We start from the raw sequence: 19,668 nt of genomic DNA, 5'->3' as shown, positions 1-19,668 counted from the left end.
TTTGTACTGAAATAAGAGAAAAATGTATAATCAGATCATAATTCAGATTGAATAAATTCCTGAAATCCAGTATTTGTATCCAATGTCAACAGGAAAATATTCATATTTAAAAAGGATGAATAAACCTTCTACTACGACAATGTTTCTTTATTGAAAGCAACATGGAAGCAGGAATATTAGATGTATTTCACGTGTAGATGGCCCTGAACGGATTCTGCGGGAATAATGCAGGAAATCTAGACAATATCTTGTTGAACCACATTCTAGGAGTCAGCTAATAAATCCCAAACACTCCAATAAAGCTGACACCTTTCATTATATGTGTAGGAGAATTCTCCGACCGTGCAATAATGCCAGTAATCTCTTGTAAAACATGTAATTACTAATTACTCACATAAGTCTTTTCTTCCATGTGGCTGTCATGTCTACATGCACCTGAGGAGCACACCACAAGGAGTAGAGGTCTATGGCCCACCCTTATAATCCAAACCTGGGTATACCAGATACTGTTTTGTTTTACCAGGTATGGCCGGAGGATGTAGATTTAGAGAACAGAAAAACAAAATATCTTTGTAGCTCACTTCAAACTAGTTTGCTTTGTGCTGTCTTATAGCTTGCTGACCTCTCATTTGTGTTTCAAGGCAATTATCCACCAGATTAAGGGTACCTTCACACTTTAGCGATGCAGCAGAGATCCGACCAGCGATCTGACCTGGTCAGGATCGCTGCTGCATCGCTACATGGTCGCTGGTGAGCTGTCAAACAGGCAGATCTCACCAGCAACCAGTGACCAGCCCCCAGCCAGCAGCGACGTGCAAGCGACGCTGCGCTTGCACGGAGCCGGCGTCTGGAAGCTGCGGACACAAGTAACTAAGGTAAACATCGGGTATGGTTACCCGATGTTTACCTTAGTTACCAGCTCACACCGCTTAACTTAGCGTGTGCAGGGAGCAGGAGCCGGCACTGGCAGCGTGAGAGCTGAGGAGGCTGGTAACGAAGGTAAATATCGGGGAAACCACCTTGGTTACCCGATGTTTACCTTGGTTACAGCTTACCGCAGGCTGTCAGACGCCAGCTCCTGGTCCCTGCACATTCAGGATTGTTGCTCTCTCGCTGTCACACACAGCGATGTGTGCTTATCAGCGGGAGAGCAACAATAAAAAAAACGAACCAGCCCTGTGTGTAACGAGCAGCGATCTCACAGCAGGGGCCAGATCGCTGCTCAGTGTCACACACAGCGAGATCGCTAATGAGGTCACAAAAAACGTGACTCAGCAGCGATCTCAGTAGCGATCTCGCTGTGTGTGAAGTACCCCTTAGCCGGTTTCCTTCACGGTTCTAGTTGACCAACAGTATAAACTATCCATGTATCTACAGATGCAGTAAAGAATTCCTTTATTGACATGTGTAGTGGCTGTCCATGTGCTTCTGATTATTATATGCGATGACTGTAACTCATGGTATGCTTTAATAATTGTATCCGTACAGTAATTTACATGCTTGTTGATGTTGACAGTCAAGATGATCACGTTCTCTACTGTAAATTGGTCACAGTAACTGCATCATAACAAGAGAAACGTGAACTATACACTAGCAATTCAATCAGACTTGTAAACATTCAGCCGTTTGTGATGGCTAGCTGCACCTTGGCTAGAAGGTGATGACTTTTGATCTCTTTGCTCCAAGGACAACCTGGTGTTGTCACCTGTTGGTCTGGAAATTCCGGACCCACCCGGATTGTCCAGGGCTGGACAGAGATTGATTTGTTACAAATGTTTGTTGTCTAGAAACCTAAGTAATTAGGCAAATACAGCCAGAAAAAAATGTCTGCATGAAATTCCCAAAAAAGCAGGTTTTGTTGGATTCAGTCCAAGCTACAATGCCAGAGGTTTTTTGCTATAATTTCTATTTCAGCTACATTTTCCCTTTTCTTTGTCACCTTACATTGATTACAATATTAGTTTTTCACAATTTTCTGTTTCAATAGTACAATAATTCATATAATAAAATCTATCAAGCAAAATATCGAGACAGACTTAAAGAGGTTGTCCACTACTTTTACATTAACGGTCTATCCTTAGGATAGGCCATCGATGTGTGATTTGCCGGGGTCCGATACCTCGCCAATCAACTGATCTCAGTCCCGGTGGCGGCAGGCAGCCAGAAATCCTCAGTTCTGGAGCTGCTCCGTCTTCAGATAGCAGCGGTGGCTCAGTACTGCACATCTGCCTGCTATTCATACTCATTAGATTGGGAGGCGGATGTGCAATACCCGGCCTCGGTCACTACCAAAAGACAGAGCATCTCCAGAACTGAGTATTTTCGGCTGCCTGCTGCTTTCACCGGGACCAAAAACAGCTGATCAGCTGGGGTGAAGGTTGTCGGACCCCGGCCAATCAGACATTGATGATCTCTATCCTAAGGATAGGCCATCAATGTAAATGCAATGGACATCTGTGTCGCCCCTGCGGCTTCAGGCGCCACAGGTTACTGCACCTGCCCAGAGAATATGGTCCGGATACGGAGGAGGTCATTACCGGTAAACCACCAACAACACACTCAACCAACACATAACACGGGAGCTCTTCCACTGGGACTGGGTTAGAGTAGGTGCTGGGGTGGCCATCATGAGGTATGGGACCTCTTGCCCAATAGTTCAGGAACCCGGGAGGCGGGGCACCAACAGGGATAGTTAGAAGCCATCTCACATAATAGTCAGTCTGCGCAGCAAGCACCAGGTGGCACTAAGGAGGAGATAAGCAGAGACACGGACGGTTTGGGACCCATGGTCTGGAGCTGGAGGCTCGACCCGAGTTCTTAGGAATTGATCAGTCTCTACTTTTAGTTGCCTAATGACGTTCAAAGCCTGAAGCAATTAAAAGAAATTACAAAAGGTGGAACATACGAGCAATGTCATTTTGACATTGCAGCGCATATATTTCATTTTCTTTGCCTTTTTCAGCATTTTCAGGGAGGATCCAGGCAAAATCCGCTTTAAAGAGACTACAAGGCTTCCCTTCAAGGGAGAAAAACACTCAGCTTCTCATATCAACATCAATGTGGATTTCCCATAGAAATTAAAAAGAATAGCTTTTCAAATGCATTTTAAACATTGCTGAGGATTTCAGAGCAGATCTAGGCTACAAAACGCTCTGTGAGCATAGCCAGAGATCTCTAGATGGTCCCTTTTACATCAATGGGTATGGTTTATTCTATTGGTGAAAAACACAGTCCATTTCTTTACTGTTTAGATGCTTGTGGCATCCACCTATTATTTTTATAGTATTTTTTGAAAATAAGACCATATGTTGAAAGAATATGAGCAACGGCTCCATTGTTTCCTTGCACTGCTTTTTTCTAGCCCCATTGTGCATTACATAAAATTGCTGTAAAAAAAAACCAAAACATTTTGGACAAATGTATATGAACAGTATCCCAGTCTTCTAGGTTTATACTTGAGAAAAGATAAAATACTAAACCAACAATTATTTTACTTGGCATAGTGCGTGACCTAAAGCCATAATTCATTCACGATCCTACATATGGAATAAATTCTCACATTTCATATTAGAGTTGGATTGAACGCAAACAATCAACATTGTGTGATTGCCTGATACCCAGCACCCACAGGAATTCACATGACACTATCACGCAAGGGTGAGACAAGTCCTTCTACTGCTTGAGGCGCCAACTAGCACAGAGATCTTCTCTTACGCCCATTGTAATATACATGACAACATGGCAAGAAGTGTTGACTGGAAAACAGAGAAGAAAAAACTCACAAGCACACTGATGGGATAAAGCCTGAAAAACACCTCGCAACAAAGAACAGATATCCTCATTTACCCTTGTTGATTCAGAGTATTGAAATAGCCTATAAGGTAGAAGATTTCTTCCTAGTGTTCTTTAGACTAAATCGGTAGTAGGTATTTTTTTTATAAACTTGTGTCACCTGATTATTGACAAATTCGAACATATTTACCTGCAATGTATGATTGGTATGGTCCAATCCCTGGAATACCAATGAATGGAGATCATGAGAATCAAAGGCCAAAGTATGCCATATATTATCACTGAGTCTCTTTATTCTCAGAGCTGTCCCTGTGCTCTGTGACATCCGGATAGCACTCATAGCATGAGCTGGTATACTTACCTGTCTCCGCCGCTGCTATCTGCAGCACTGCTGTTACTTCCGGGTCCATGCTGAGTGTGATGAATATGCATGAGCATAATGAGCGGGCCCAGAAGCAACAGCAGATACAGAGACAGCAGCGCTGGAGACAGGTAAGTATAAAAAATTGTTTTTATGTCTCCTGTGTTTTGCCTGACATGTGTCACACGGATCACATCAGTGCAGTCCGTGTGACACCCGTGCTGGTGGCAGAAAACAGACATGTCACCATGTGAAGAACACCGACACAGTCCATGTCAAAACACGGACGTGTGCGCAGAGCCATTAATTTTAATGGGTCTACATGTGTCCATGTCTCCGGTATGTGTGAAACCGGATGTCACACATATCGGAAACATGGATGTGTGAAGGAGGCAGTGTCAAAGAAAAGAAAGAAACCAGATCACCGCAATAGTCAGTGTCTTGCAGTCTGGAGCTCGGATACTTTCCTGCCAGGACTAAAGTAATAAGGTCCACAAAATCCAGCTTCATAAACTTCAAGCTTATTTATTCGTAAAATTCATATTAAGTTTATCTCCAATTTTTATTGCTTAAATTGTTACTCCTTTTCATATGAATTTTAAGAATAAAGAACCTTATTAAGACATTGTGTATGGCAGCCACAGTGCATAGAGTGTCCAAAGCTACAGGTATAGGCCAAACGTCCCCTGCCGTCGTATGTTGGCAGCTCTGGCCTGCAGTCTCTCCATGCACTTCTCCTGGCTTTACAAGGTCCAACCATGGCGCCTACCCCCTCATCTGAGAGGGCACAGTGTAACTATGACAGTGCACCAGTTTCATAGTTTTTAGGTTTAATGTAAACTGTTGATGGTGCACAAAACTTGTAATATATTGTACAATAAAGGCATCCAGATACTCCTTGTATGTTTGTAGTGAATCAACCATTATAATATACTAGAAGGTGGCCCGATTCTACGCATCGGGTATTCTAGAATTTACGTATTGTGTAGTTCATGTATGATTTTTGTTCTATATTATATATATATATATATATATATATATATATATATATATATATATATAGATGTTGTTGTGTGTAGTTACCAAGTGTTTGTGTAGGGCGCTGTACATGTTCTGGGTGTTGTCTGGGTGTGGCGGGGGGGTGAGAGCGGTGTTGTATGTGTGTTGCTTTATTTGTGGAGCGCTGTGTGTCTGTCACGTGTGTGTGTGTGTGTTGCGCGGTTTGTGTGTGTGTGGTGTGTTTTGGGGGAGGTATGTTTTGTGCAATGTGTGTGTTGTGCGGTATGTGCGTATATTTATGTATGCCGCGGTGTGTGTGTTGGGTGTGTGCAGCGTTGTCTGTGTGTGGGTGTCTGTGTATGGCGGTGTTTGTGGTTCCCTGTGTGTGTGTGTGTGTGTGTGTGTGTGTGTGTGTGTGTGTGTGTGTGTGTGTTGAGGGGAGGTGTGCACCTCCCATCGTGCTCCATCCCCCATGCTGCACACCCCCCATCGTGCCCCATCCCCTATGCTGCGCATTCCCCATCGTGCTCCATCCCCCATGCTGCGCACCCCCCATCGTGCTCCATCCCCCATGCTGCGCACTCCCCATCGTGCTCCATCCCCCATGCTGCGCACCCCCCATCGTGCTCCATCCCCCATGCTGCGCACTCCCCATCGTGCTCCATCCTCCATGCTGCGCACTCCCCATCGTGCTCCATCCTCCATGCTGCGCACTCCCCATCGTGCTCCATCCTCCATGCTGCGCACTCCCCATCGTGCTCCATCCCCCATGCTGCGCACTCCCCATCGTGCTCCATCCTCCATGCTGCGCACCCCCCATCGTGCTACATCCCTCATCGTGCTACATCCCCCATGCTGCGCACTCCCCATCGTGCTACATCCCCCATGCTGCGCACTCCCCATCGTGCTACATCCCCCATGCTGCGCACTCCCCATCGTGCTCCATCCCCCATGCTGCGCACTCCCCATCGTGCTCCATCCTCCATGCTGCGCACTCCCCATCGTGCTCCATCCTCCATGCTGCGCACTCCCCATCGTGCTCCATCCCCCATGCTGCGCACTCCCCATCGTGCTACATCCCCCATGCTGCGCACCCCCCATCGTGCTACATCCCTCATCGTGCTACATCCCCCATCGTGCTACATCCCCCATGCTGCGCACTCCCCATCGTGCTACATCCCCCATGCTGCGCACTCCCCATCGTGCTACATCCCCCATTCTGCGCACTCCCCATCGTGCTACATCCCCCATGCTGCGCACTCCCCATCGTGCTACATCCCCCATGCTGCGCACCCGCCATCGTGCTCCATCCGCCATGCTGCGCACTCCCCATCGCGCTCCATCCGCCATGCTGCGCACTCCCCATCGTGCTCCATCCCCCATGCTGCGCTCTCCCCATCGCGCTACATCCCTCATGCTGCGCACCCCCCATCGTGCTACATCCCCCATCGTGCTCCATCCGCCATGCTGCGCACCCGCCATCGTGCTCCATCCGCCATCGTGCTCCATCCCCCATGCTGCGCACTCCCCATCGTGCTACATCCCCCATGCTGCACACTCCCCATCGTGCTACATCCCCCATGCTGCGCACTCCCCATCGTGCTACATCCCCCATGCTGCGCACTCCCCATCGTGCTACAGCCCCCATGCTGCGCACTCCCCATCGTGCTACAGCCCCCATGCTGCGCACTCCCCATCGTGCTACAGCCCCCATGCTGCGCACTCCCCATCGTGCTACATCCCCCATGCTGCGCACTCCCCATCGTGCTCCATCCGCCATGCTGCGCACCCGCCATCGTGCTCCATCCCCCATGCTGCGCACTCCCCATCGTGCTCCATCCCCCATGCTGCGCACTCCCCATCGTGCTACATCCCCCATGCTGCGCACTCCCCATCGTGCTACATCCCCCATGCTGCGCACTCCCCATCGTGCTACAGCCCCCATGCTGCGCACTCCCCATCGTGCTACAGCCCCCATGCTGCGCACTCCCCATCGTGCTACATCCCCCATGCTGCGCACTCCCCATCGTGCTACATCCCCCATGCTGCGCACTCCCCATCGTGCTACAGCCCCCATGCTGCGCACTCCCCATCGTGCTCCAGCCCCCATGCTGCGCACTCCCCATCGTGCTCCATCCCCCATGCTGCGCACCTCCCCATCGTGCTCCATCCCCCATGCTGCGCACCTCCCCATCGTGCTCCATCCCCCATGCTGCGCACCTCCCCATCGTGCTCCATCCCCCATGCTGCGCACCTCCCCATCGTGCTCCATCCCCCATGCTGCGCACTCCCCATCGTGCTCCATCCCCCATGCTGCGCACTCCCCATCGTGCTCCATCCCCCATGCTGCGCACTCCCCATCGTGCTACATCCCCCATGCTATAATAGTTCTCCTATTATACTCAGAGAGGAGTATAATAGGAGGACTGTAATAGGAGTAGTCCTGGGGGGAGAGGCGTATAATGCCGGCTCCCTGCACATGTGTACCGGGAGCCGGTGTACACTGGTTACTATGATACACATCGGGTAACTAAGGGACCTTAGTTACCCGATGTGTATAATGGTTACCAGCGTTCACGGCCTCCGTCAAGATCCCAGCATCGCAAGATTATGTCTGGCGCTGCTGGGATCCTGACAGAGCCGGTGTAGAAGCAAGCGATATCCCAGGATGTTGTGAGTGTGTGGATGTGATGTGTGACGTGTGTGTGAGAGTGAGTGTGATCTGATGTGTGTGTGTGTACTCACCTGGTAGTCGGAGCTCCGTGTCAGTTGGGCCAGAGCGAGCGTGCATTGCGTGAGGGGGGCGGGGCCTGCAGAGAGCCGGGGCGAGAGGCCAATCCGTGTGGGGGGGCGGGGCCATGGCGAGCCCAGCGGCCAATCAGCTTTGTGTCACCGTAAGGACACAATTTTGGAGCATGACAGACAGACAGACAGAGACAGACAGACTAAGGCAATTATATATATAGATGGCTGAGACCTCCATAGTCTCACTGCTCGCTCTTACAGTAATGTTAGTGTGGATACAAATATGCCTATGTATGTGTATATGTAAATAATATACCTATGCACAGTATGTGTATATATAAATACGGCTATGAAAGGGTGTGTGTAAACATGTACTATATGTTGATGTGTAAAAGTGTGGCCAGGGGCATAACTATAGATGCAGCAGGGGTTGCTGTCGCACCTGGGACCTGGTGTCACGCACGTAACTAGCAGGGTTTACCTAGTACCTGGTAAACCTCCAGAAGAGGTTACAACACACACAGGGGTCATGTTACAATGGAGGTCCCTGCTATTAGGGAGAAGGGTGAGGGGGACACCTCCTGAGCTCACCTCAAGCTAACTCCTGATCTCCCTAGCGTTCCTATACAGGTTCTTGTAACCTGTCGCAGAGCCGGATACCTTAGGCCCTCAGCTAGCCCTCCACTCATCCTGGCTAGTGCGCAGGCTGATGAGATCACTAGACTCGCCACTAGAATACAGAAGCACAAGGGAAGAAATACAAACAGGAGAAATGGACATGCAAAGGAAAAGACACTCCAGGTGGCTTCAGTGCAGCAAATGCCATGACAGACTTCTTCTAGAGTAAGCTCCTTCCAAAGTGGACCACATAGAAATGAGGATTCAGTTTCTATCACCAGCATCATGTGATCACATCACATGACGTAAATAAGGAAGGGGAGTGCTCCCAAAGAGCCACACCTGAGATCGGCAGTTACAGTTAGCAGCAAGGCAGGAAAGGTGTTTAACCGTTAACATCCCCTTGCTTGTGGTGCTGTATCAATGAACCTGCCAGTGGCAAGGCGCTTTGACCTTCTGACACCAAATTCATTCAGGGTCTCCCCTGAGCGAGATACACTAATGACACGGAGATTAGGGGGGCCCAAATAAACAAAACAGGTAAACAACTTTACGATCCTGTGAATTCATGATTCAAATGTGAACATAGGGGCCCCAACGATTTATATATGGGGTCCACTTGATTTCTGTTAGGTCTTTATGTAACGGAAAATGTCTAGCATGCAGAGTTTTTCTTCTGCTCAAAAAATAAGGCAATGGGAAACAAGACAGACTATACTAATTTTCAGTTCCTTTGCCAGATACGGTTTCAGGAAGTTTGTGTTTTATTTTCTTCATACAGTAAAGCAATCCCATCACAAAGAAATGTGTGAAACGAAAGGGAGTTTTTCTAGGAAAAACTTTGATTTGTGAATATGGGGGGTTAATTCACTTAATAGCTCAGCACTATAATAATATTATATTAATAATAAAATAGACATCCCTTTGAGTAAGCCATAGAGACGAAACGCACGTCGGGGCTGCTTGTGAGGTCCTGTTTATTATTAATTATGGGCAAGTCTTGCATTGAATATTTCTAATATGGAATGAGATTTATGGTATATACAATAAAAGATATTGAGATAAATATGTTTTTGGTCAGATTCCATATTTAGGCTTTATAAGCTAGAATTATATATAAGGATTAGATTGTGGCAATCTAAGAACATGTATACTCTAGTTGTATAGACTTATTTATATTCTCTATGGATTACATAATACTACCCATATCATTTACGAGTGTTTGAGGGGACCTTTCCTCTTTGTTCCATCCCTTTATTGGGTTTTTTCCTTAAAGGGAACCTGTCAGGTGCCATTTCGTCTCAGTGCGCATGATCCCAGAATTACGGTCATGCGCACTATAAAGCTGGCTGTATGCATCACAGCTTCAAACTGAAGTAATGTTCATTACCAAAAGACTGGGGTCATGCACATTGAGCTGAAATCCAGCGGAGAGATGAGAGATCATCCTCTGAAGCTGCGCATTCATTAGCATGTTAATACACCCCTGTGGGTGTACTAACATGCTAATAAGGCTGACTAGCAAAGGAAACAAATGCCCAGGGGACTAGTCCCCACCCTCATTAGCATAAAAAAGATCTTTAGAAATACTTTTTCTAACGATCCCTTTATCTATGCTAGTGTATACAGGGACTGACAGGCAGGGATTAGCAATATGCACCCAGAACTGATTGCTCGTGGCTCTGGGTGCATATTGAACCTAACCGGTTCCCTTTAATTTGGACCTACTGAACATGGTTCTTTGTTGCCGACAGAGATAGCTTTACCTCTCCAGCTCATGAGGAAAAACTCTTCAACATTGAAGTTAACAGCACACAGTGACCTTCAGCTTAAAAGCATGCGATCCTTGCCTAGGAGACAGACCACTCCGTGGTCAGTATCTTAGACAACAGAGCAGTAAACGATACATCAAGTGTGACGTGGTATACCCCATTAGCAAAGGCAGAACTTCTAACGCTACATCCTCGCGAGGATCAGATTTTGAGCGCTGTAGAGGATTACTAGGATTGTTCATAATGTAATAACCAGTCCAGTGAGTGCCAAATGAATGCAAATTTATTAAACATTAAAACACAGTAAAAAATACTTCCATCCCAAGTATTATAAATGAGATGTACGTACACCATATATTATTGTTTAAAAAAGAAAAAGCCTTCGAGATACCAGATCTCTTTGCGGGAGGGGGTACAACATATGATAGTCTAGCATAAATCTCATAATTCCTTATTAGGCTACACAATGAACAGTGAAATATTTATCAAAAACTTCCACTTCCAGGAGTTAGAGAAATAAAAATATTTGAAGAAAACTAGTATTAAATATTTATTGCTTTGTATCGATTTTCAGCAACAACGTGGTGATTTACACTACTTTGTGACCATTGTCTACAAGAAACCTTGTGGTTTTGGGCCTGTGGGGGTGACAAGCAGCAAGTCAAAAGACTGGCCAAGTGTGGCGCGTTTACATATTTTTTCCCCCCCTAATTATACAAGTTTGCCAACTAAATCAATTTCCCATAAAAATGATTCATTCTTGTCCCAAGTGTCTTTAAGAACTTTAGTTAAACCCAGATTGTCATAGAAGCTTTTAAGTTTGGTTACGTAGTGGGCAAAAGGTGACAGGAGTTTGGCAGTAGCCCCCATAACCTGGGTTACATGAGCATTCTGCATTTATATGTTGGGACTTTTGGGGTTTCTATGGTTTAATAAGTCAGGGTGTTCTCACCGGTTACAATAAATTGGCAAATAGGCGACCACAGCCATGACGATACAAGATACAGATGAGCAAGCGTTTTGCATGACTACAAGTCTTGCGGTTGAGGCATACCAGTCTTGGATGTGAAATACAAGGACGACATAGTTCTGAAACTTTACTAATGGCCATATAACTGGGTCGAGGATTGCAGCGCAATGCTTAGACTGTCCGGAGGCTCACCCCACCCAAGTGTTACAGCATGTATTTGTATGCAGCTATCACGCTCTGGTCGGGAGAGCCACTGTCCACTCCGAGGATTGTGATCCTCGTTATACAGCCTCGTGACCCTTCCAAGTGTGGAGCTTCTGACCCCTACACATGAGACGTGTCCACTAGGGAGGCAGCTAAATTCTGGTGGATGGATGCTGAGCACACTACATACAACAAATTAACAAAATGGGATTTACAATTTTTTTGTTTACTTTATTGTAACATTTTTCCTAAATACTGGAGAGTGTAAAAATAAAACATTACCCTAAATAAATAGAATTTACTAGTAAAGTCTAAACAAAAAAAAGTGCTTGATCTGAGATTAACAGAACATTTTACATTGTAATGAAATGACATTGATTGTAATCCTTTTGTATTTTTTTTCTCCTTTACCAATCACACAATTTTAAAACTTTAACTTCAGTCTGTTTGTTAAAAGAAAAAACACGACTCCTTTCATTGGCAAAAGTGCGGTATAGTTACTCGTGGCTGTGTGCATCTGTGCATTAAAATACGCTTATACAGACTTGGAAATGCAAGCATTAACTTCAGCCCTTTATGAAAGGTCTTTGGCATCGATGGATGAGAAAATTCAGATCTTGTGGTCCAAAAAGATCCTCCGTCATATTTGAAGTCCATTTGTTTCCGCCATTCATCTTACTGCCAGAAGAAAAACTAATCCTGCAAGTCCAACTCCAGCCGCGGCCATCAGGGCATTGGAAAAATTATTATTCTCTTGTCCTTGGTGGTTGATTTTTTTGTTGCAAACTTTATGAAATCCCTCCTGAAAAGAAAAAAAAAATTAATTTAATAAATGCTTTGATTCAACTGTCAGCCAAAGGCAATGCAGAATAGATGGGGAAGGGAAAGGTCCTCAGAGTATTACTCCGTATGAAGGGAATATGCCATATTTTTCGGATTATAAAACGCCCTTTTCCTTCCAAATGAGCCGTGAGTCTTAAAATCTGAATGTAGCTTATTGGGAGATTGAGAATGGGCGCTGTGCTAGCTGCAGTGGGGGCTGTGTGGAGCAGGGTTGTGTGGAGCAGGGCGGTGCGGGGCTGTGCTGGCCGGTGGGGCGGGGTTGTGTGGAGCAGGGCTGTGCTGGCCGGAGGGGCGGGGTTGTGTGGAGCAGGGCGGTGCGGGGCTGTGCTGGCCGGAGGGGCGGGGTTGTGTGGAGCAGGACGGTGCGGGCCGGAGGGGCGGGGTTGTGTGGAGCAGGGCGGTGCGGGGCTGTGCTGGCCGGAGGGGCGAGGTTGTGTGGAGCAGGGCGGTGCGGGGCTGTGCTGGCTGGAGGGGCAGGGTTGTGTGGAGCATGGCAGTGCGGCGCTGTGCTGGCTGGAGGGGCAGGGTTGTGTGGAGCATGGCAGTGCGGGGCTGTGCTGGCTGGAGACGCAGGGTTGTGTGGAGCATGGCAGTGCGGGGCTGTGCTGGCCGGAGGGGCGGGGTTGTGTGGAGCATGGCAGTGCGGCGCTGTGCTGGCTGGAGGGGCAGGGTTGTGTGGAGCATGGCAGTGCGGGGCTGTGCTGGCTGGTGGTGCGGGGTTGTGTGGAGCAGGGCACTGCGGGGCTGTGCTGGCTGGAGGGGCGGGGTTGTGTGGAGTAGGGCACTGCGGGGCTGTGCTGGCTGGAGGGGCGGGGTTATGTGGAGCATGGCGGTGTGGCGAGTGAGATGCTCTGTCGGCAGTACGGGTTTCAAATAATGCTGCCCGGAGTTGGCATGTGCACAGATTGAGCTCTCAGCTCAAGATCTCATCTGCGCATGTGCCGCCTCCGGCCTTTTGATCGCCTAGCAGCTGACTTAAGGAAACTGGAGCCTGGTGGTGGCACGTGCACAGATGAGATCTTGGCTTGAGCAAAGAACTCAATCTGCACACACGCCACCTCCAGGCACCATTTCTTTGAAGCCCGCACTGCCGACAGCATCTGGGACACCTGCCGCACCGCCCTGCTCCACGCAGCCACCCCCACAGCAGCCAGCATCGCCCTACTCCAGCATCCCCCTGCCTTCTGTGACCCCGCTCCACCACCACTTCAAGACACCACCGGCACATAAGACAGCCCCCTTTTCATCTCTAAATTTGGGGTGCGTCTTATAAAACGATTAATAAAAACCACACACATGCTCGAATTTTGATCGCCAGCATATTTTCCATATTTTTCTTGCATAGCAGAAAACACTGGCTAGCCAATTTTCTTGCTGAACTGTTATTCATGGGGGTTATGGGTTCAAATCCAAATGAGGGCAAAAAAGGTAAAATCGGGGATGTCAGAACCTGTGCAGCTCTGTAAAATATGGTATTATAAAAGCAACTAATCTAAGTGGGACTTAGCCTAACCACTGACAATGTACAGATACAGAATGGCTTCCTAGACAATGGACAGCCCCTACTCCATCTATAAAATCTCAGTCACCTTTACCAAAGCAGGTGAGATTTCTACATTTCTTTTCCAAGACCTATAGATCTATACACTCTCTGCCAGAAGAATACACCGCACAGACAGTGTAAAGGAGCAGCTGCTTACTGGCTCCTTATTCAGCATAATGAAGTGGGGAAGCAATCGCCTCCAGATGGTAATGTTTGAACGCTGCTTGGCAGAGGGCTGTGTAAACAAGTTATACCCTCAATACCTTCGGAAGTCTGCTCTTTACAATTAATTTGTACAAACATAACTTTCTGCCTCGTGATTTCCATTAACCTCTTATATGCCAATGTGGAGAATTTCAATTGCGATCTAGAGCTTTGGGGTCATTGTCCTGGTTAAGTCACATGTTCCTCATGGGTCTAAATACTTTTGTGCCACTGACTCCATTGTACCACATTTTGAAACAGTATTTTTTTCTTCTTTCTAGAACATTCTGGATATTTCTCCTCTAACAAACACTCTTTAGAAGGTGATGCTGTCAACTCTAACCTTCCAGACGCCTAATCCTGCCATATGCAACAGCTCATCAGTACTGCCGGCTTTTCTAACATAAATGGTACATCCGGCAACCCAAAGAAACAGCTGACCTACAAAAGGCTGACACCAACATTACACCCGTACAAAAATAAGCTAAGGAGAATACACGTCAATGACCCCATGAACACTGCCTACAACCTCCTACACTTACCGATCAAATCACGCAAGAAACTTTTAGGTGGCCCTAGGAAAACCCCTAATGTGCAACCAGACACGATGGGTGTCTTCAGAACTCAATAAGCGAAACTTATATACATGCATTTATTCCACATTATGAGAAACGAAAATTGACTGCAACGTTATCAGAAGGAAAGTCCCTATAATCACAGCGCAGGTGGTTACAGAGCAGAAAGCCCGAATATAATATATGCAAAAATAAAATAGAGTGGGGTGGAGGCAGCATTATCAGCTATGCATCTAGGTTTAGGGGAAGGATATTGAACAATTGGAAATTACCTGAAACAATGGCCTAGACAAGCAGCCAGCGCCAATAGTTTTGCTAGCAATTGTCTTTGATACATATAATGATTGGACTTTATGCGTGAATAAAAGTATCAGGTCAGCAGCTGCGATTTAACAGTGTACGTGGTTTACTTTCATGGCCAATTTTGGCAAAGTAACCTACAAACTGGTTAGTAAAGGTTAATAGGACTTGCTTGCAATATATTGATAATTCCAATCCTAAAAGGCACCCAACAATAGCCATAATAATTACCAAGAGGGCCAATACACAGATCCCCCGCCTGTCGGGTGTGTACAGGGCACAGTTCAGATATCTACACTTTGTCCTGTTGTCAGCAGCCAGTGGTTCTCCAGATGTGGCAGAACAAAAAGTGCCCCCGTGCGGTCACATCGGAACCGAGCACTGCAGCAGAGCCCAGCTGGAGACCACAGACCTGCGCACTCCAGGCTTGGGAGGTTCTCTAACCATACATCTGAAGAGAGAACTGCGGCAAAGCACTAGCTGTAGACCAGTCTCCTACACACTGTCCTATGGTTAGAGGACATCCCAAGCCTGATGCGTGCAGGTCAGTGGTCTCCAGCTGCTGCCCTGCCTAAGTTCTGTTAAGGTGTAAGGTTAAAGGACATCCCAAGCCTGACGTGTGGAGGTCAGTGATCTCCAGCTGTTGGTTTGCCTCAGTTCAGATTATGGTTAGATGACATCCCAAACATGAACAGAGAACTGTGGCAGAGCAGCAGCTGGAGACCACTGACCTCCACACTTCAGGCTTGAGACGCCCTGCCTCCAGTTCTGTTCAGATGTATGGTTAGAAGACAACAGCTGGAGACCACTGACCTCCACACTTCAGGCTTGGGATGTCCTCTAACCATACAGGTGGATGAAATTCAATGACAAGTAAAGATTTTTAACGTAACTATAGGTCAATGAGGACAACTTGTCTAACACTTATTTGGGATTACCACAGTCATTATCAGCTAGTACTCTGTACATTGAATAAAAAAAAAACCAAAACACAGAAGAGTCCGATCTCTGAGCTTTCACTGTGCAACATTTGACAGATTCATAAAACAAAGACCTCCTTGTTATGTTAGATGAGCCATCTGCTGTATAGACAGTTGTGTGCAGCCCAACATGTTTTGCTAATAATCTTAATTATTATTAGGTGTTCTAAAGTGTCAATGAACTAATTTTATTTGTCCTAAAGGGAATATCTCCAATTCATGCGTTATATGAAGTCCATACAAGAAACAGATGCTAAATCACTGACAACACAACAGTCCACTACAGAAGCATTATCTGCTTTGGCCAATGGGAAAAAAACCTCAGTAAAAGAACCCTTTAGTCCTAGAAGGACTAAGGATCGGGATCACACAATCCTACAGATCAGTCCAAGAAAAGATGGAGAACTCCTGGCCCCTGGGCATTTTCCTCCTCCAGGCTTCTATGAGGAGCTTTACAATACACTAGGAAAAACACAGTGCGTAAAGTGCAGAATCCCAGGATTTGGTGTGAATATATATTATATCTACATCTATATATTTTATATATCACAATACACAGCTTAACCAAGGCCGGTTGCTATTACAGGATGGGGGGGGGGCTGCTTTTCTGTAGGTGGGACCCTGGCATCCCATCTGGCTGATTATTGGGCACCATCGCCCCTGAACCCTAAGCGGAGCCTCACTGACCTCAACACGTCTCCAGAACTTTCTGATTCACAGCACATTTCTCAGGGAAAATCTAACTATAAAAGGAACATAAAGTTCAATGAGCCAAGAATGAGCAACTTCCACAGAAATACTTTACATGTGAGTCAGTGATCGTCCCACATGGCGAGGAGTGGGCAGCCACATGGTGAGGAAGGGATGTGTCACCAGTGTATTGTTCTGGGGAGATAGACACTACACCCCTCAGAGTGCCCACAGGATGGCCCCACTGCACCCCCATCCTCCCCCCCTGAGAGTGGGCAGAATGGCCCCACTGCACCCCTCATCCTCCCCCCCTGAGAGTGGGCAGAATGGCCCCACTGCACCCCCATCCTCCCCCCCTGAGAGTGGGCAGAATGGCCCCACTGCACCCCCATCCTCCCCCCCTGAGAGTGGGCAGAATGGCCCCACTGCACCCCTCATCCTCCACCCCTGAGAGTGGACAGGATGGCCCTACTGCACCCCTCATCCTCCCCCCCCCCCCCCCCCCGAGAGTGGACAGGATGGCCCCACTGCACCCCTCATCCTCCCCCCCTGAGAGTGGGCAGAATGGCCCCACTGCACCCCTCATCCTCCCCCCCTGAGAGTGGGCAGAATGGCCCTACTGCACCCCCATCCTCCCCCCCTGAGAGTGGGCAGAATGGCCCCACTGCACCCCTCATCCTCCCCCCCTGAGAGTGGGCAGAATGGCCCCACTGCACCCCCATCCTCCCCCCCTGAGAGTGGGCAGAATGGCCCCACTGCACCCCCATCCTCCCCCCCTGAGAGTGGGCAGAATGGCCCCACTGCACCCCTCATCCTCCACCCCTGAGAGTGGACAGGATGGCCCTACTGCACCCCTCATCCTCCCCCCCCCCCCCCCCCCGAGAGTGGACAGGATGGCCCCACTGCACCCCTCATCCTCCCCCCCTGAGAGTGGGCAGAATGGCCCCACTGCACCCCTCATCCTCCCCCCCTGAGAGTGGGCAGAATGGCCCTACTGCACCCCCATCCTCCCCCCCTGAGAGTGGGCAGAATGGCCCCACTGCACCCCTCATCCTCCCCCCCTGAGAGTGGGCAGAATGGCCCCACTGCACCCCCATCCTCCCCCCCTGAGAGTGGGCAGAATGGCCCCACTGCACCCCCATCCTCCCCCCCTGAGAGTGGGCAGAATGGCCCCACTGCACCCCTCATCCTCCACCCCTGAGAGTGGACAGGATGGCCCTACTGCACCCCTCATCCTCCCCCCCCCCCGAGAGTGGACAGGATGGCCCCACTGCACCCCTCATCCTCCCCCCCTGAGAGTGGGCAGAATGGCCCCACTGCACCCCTCATCCTCCCCCCCTGAGAGTGGGCAGAATGGCCCTACTGCACCCCCATCCTCCCCCCCTGAGAGTGGGCAGAATGGCCCCACTGCACCCCTCATCCTCCCCCCCTGAGAGTGGGCAGAATGGCCCCACTGCACCCCTCATCCTCCCCCCCCCCCCCCGAGAGTGGGCAGAATGGCCCCACTGCACCCCTCATCCTCCCCCCCCCCCCGAGAGTGGACAGGATGGCCCCACTGCACCCCTCATCCTCCCCCCCTGAGAGTGGGCAGAATGGCCCCACTGCACCCCTCATCCTCCCCCCCTGAGAGTGGGCAGGATGGCCCCACTGCACCCCTCATCCTCCCCCCCTGAGAGTGGACAGGATGGCCCCACTGCACCCCTCATCCTCCCCCCTGGGACTTGTGGTGCCTCACAGCCGGTGCATGCCATGTGTAGTGCCAGCTCGCCCCCGTGCCCCGGACAATTACCCAGCCTCCGCTCTTCCTGAGCCAGTCATTGGGCTCGGTGACCAGGAATCGGCTCAGGACCCCGGCCAGCTCCCGGGGGGTCCCCGCTTTGCTCCTCCGGTGCCTCTGTGCCAAGGTGCCAGCAAACACAATGAGCGCGACCACGCGGCCCCAGTTGAGTCCTCCGTCCAGGGCCACCTCCGGGGCCACACGCTGCAGGATCGCGCACGGATCGGCGTCCAACTCCTCGCACGACCTGAAGAAGGCGCTGTTCCCGAGGTGCACCTCCTGCGCCACTCGCCACAGGGTCTCCGCCACCGGGGCCCGCGGCTGGGGCCGCTCATTGCCCACGTAGCGCTGGATGTAGTCCTCCACCAGCGCCCGGGTCTCCTCCTCCAGCTCAGCCATTATCGGGATGAGAGCCGCCGGCGCGATCACTCCATATAAGTGCGACAGACCACGCCCCCGCCGGTGCGGCCTCTGCTGGGCTCGGTCTCTGCACACCGGGCTCGGTGCTGGGACAGTCCGCTCTGCTGCGGGGATAAGTCACCTGCACCTTTTGTTAGCGGCTGTGCACTTCCTGCGCTCCACGCCCCCTCCCGCTGCGGGGGCGAGCGCCGTCCATTCATCAGTCCGGGCCAGGAAGGATCCGAGTCACTGTCCGCTGCCTCCACCGCCCCCTGCTGGTGACGAGCGGCACTCTCTGTCATTGAACGTGTGTCACGTCACCTCCTGTCAGAGAACACAATGTACAGTCTGCCGTGACGTGACAGGACACCCCTCACGTGACATGTCCCCACAGAGCTCACTGCGACTGATAGCGTCACATTCCGGGGAGGAATGAAGCCACCTGCAGTGTCATAATGAATGGCTGAGCTGTCTGCAATGAATCCTATCACAGACAATGGCCCCTGTGGCGACAGAGAGCCGCAGCCATGTAACAGCAGCCCTGGGCTATAGAGGGACGTCACAGCCTGTATACAGCCCACACTGGGGACTGACGGCCCCAAACCTCCGGCCCCAGCACAGGCAGGGACGGGTATTCTGCCCCCCGAGGCAAGAGTTCTGTCTGACCCCCTCCCCCATGCAAGTGGACAGAGTGGTCGCCCTGTGAGCCTCATACCCCGGCACGTGCTGTCTGACCCCCTCCCCCATGCAAGTGGACAGAGTGGTCGCCCTGTGAGCCTCATACCCCGGCACGTGCTGTCTGACCCCCTCCCCCATGCAAGTGGACAGAGTGGTCGCCCTGTGAGCCTCATACCCCGGCACGTGCTGTCTGACCCCCTCCCCCATGCAAGTGGACA

At 49.7% G+C, this 19,668-nt stretch overlaps 1 protein-coding gene across 1 annotated transcript; it reads right to left on the bottom strand.

Annotated features, from left to right (window-relative positions):
* Window positions 1-10,552: 10,552 nt before the first annotated feature.
* On the bottom strand, window positions 10,553-19,054 carry BCL2L10 (BCL2 like 10). The gene is made up of 2 exons (XM_075345782.1): window positions 18,386-19,054; window positions 10,553-12,263 (listed from the first exon to the last, which is right to left on the bottom strand). The coding sequence occupies exons 1-2, from the start codon at window positions 18,770-18,772 to the stop codon at window positions 12,132-12,134; spliced, it is 519 nt and encodes a 172-aa protein (XP_075201897.1). The 5' UTR covers window positions 18,773-19,054; the 3' UTR covers window positions 10,553-12,131.
* Between the last annotated feature and the right edge of the window lie 614 nt (window positions 19,055-19,668).

Source organism: Anomaloglossus baeobatrachus, chromosome 4 (genome assembly GCF_048569485.1).
Source record: "Anomaloglossus baeobatrachus isolate aAnoBae1 chromosome 4, aAnoBae1.hap1, whole genome shotgun sequence".
NCBI classification, from domain to species: domain Eukaryota; kingdom Metazoa; phylum Chordata; class Amphibia; order Anura; family Aromobatidae; genus Anomaloglossus; species Anomaloglossus baeobatrachus.
The sequence above is the reverse complement of the archived record's forward strand: the minus strand, read 5'-3'. Positions and strand labels throughout refer to the sequence as shown.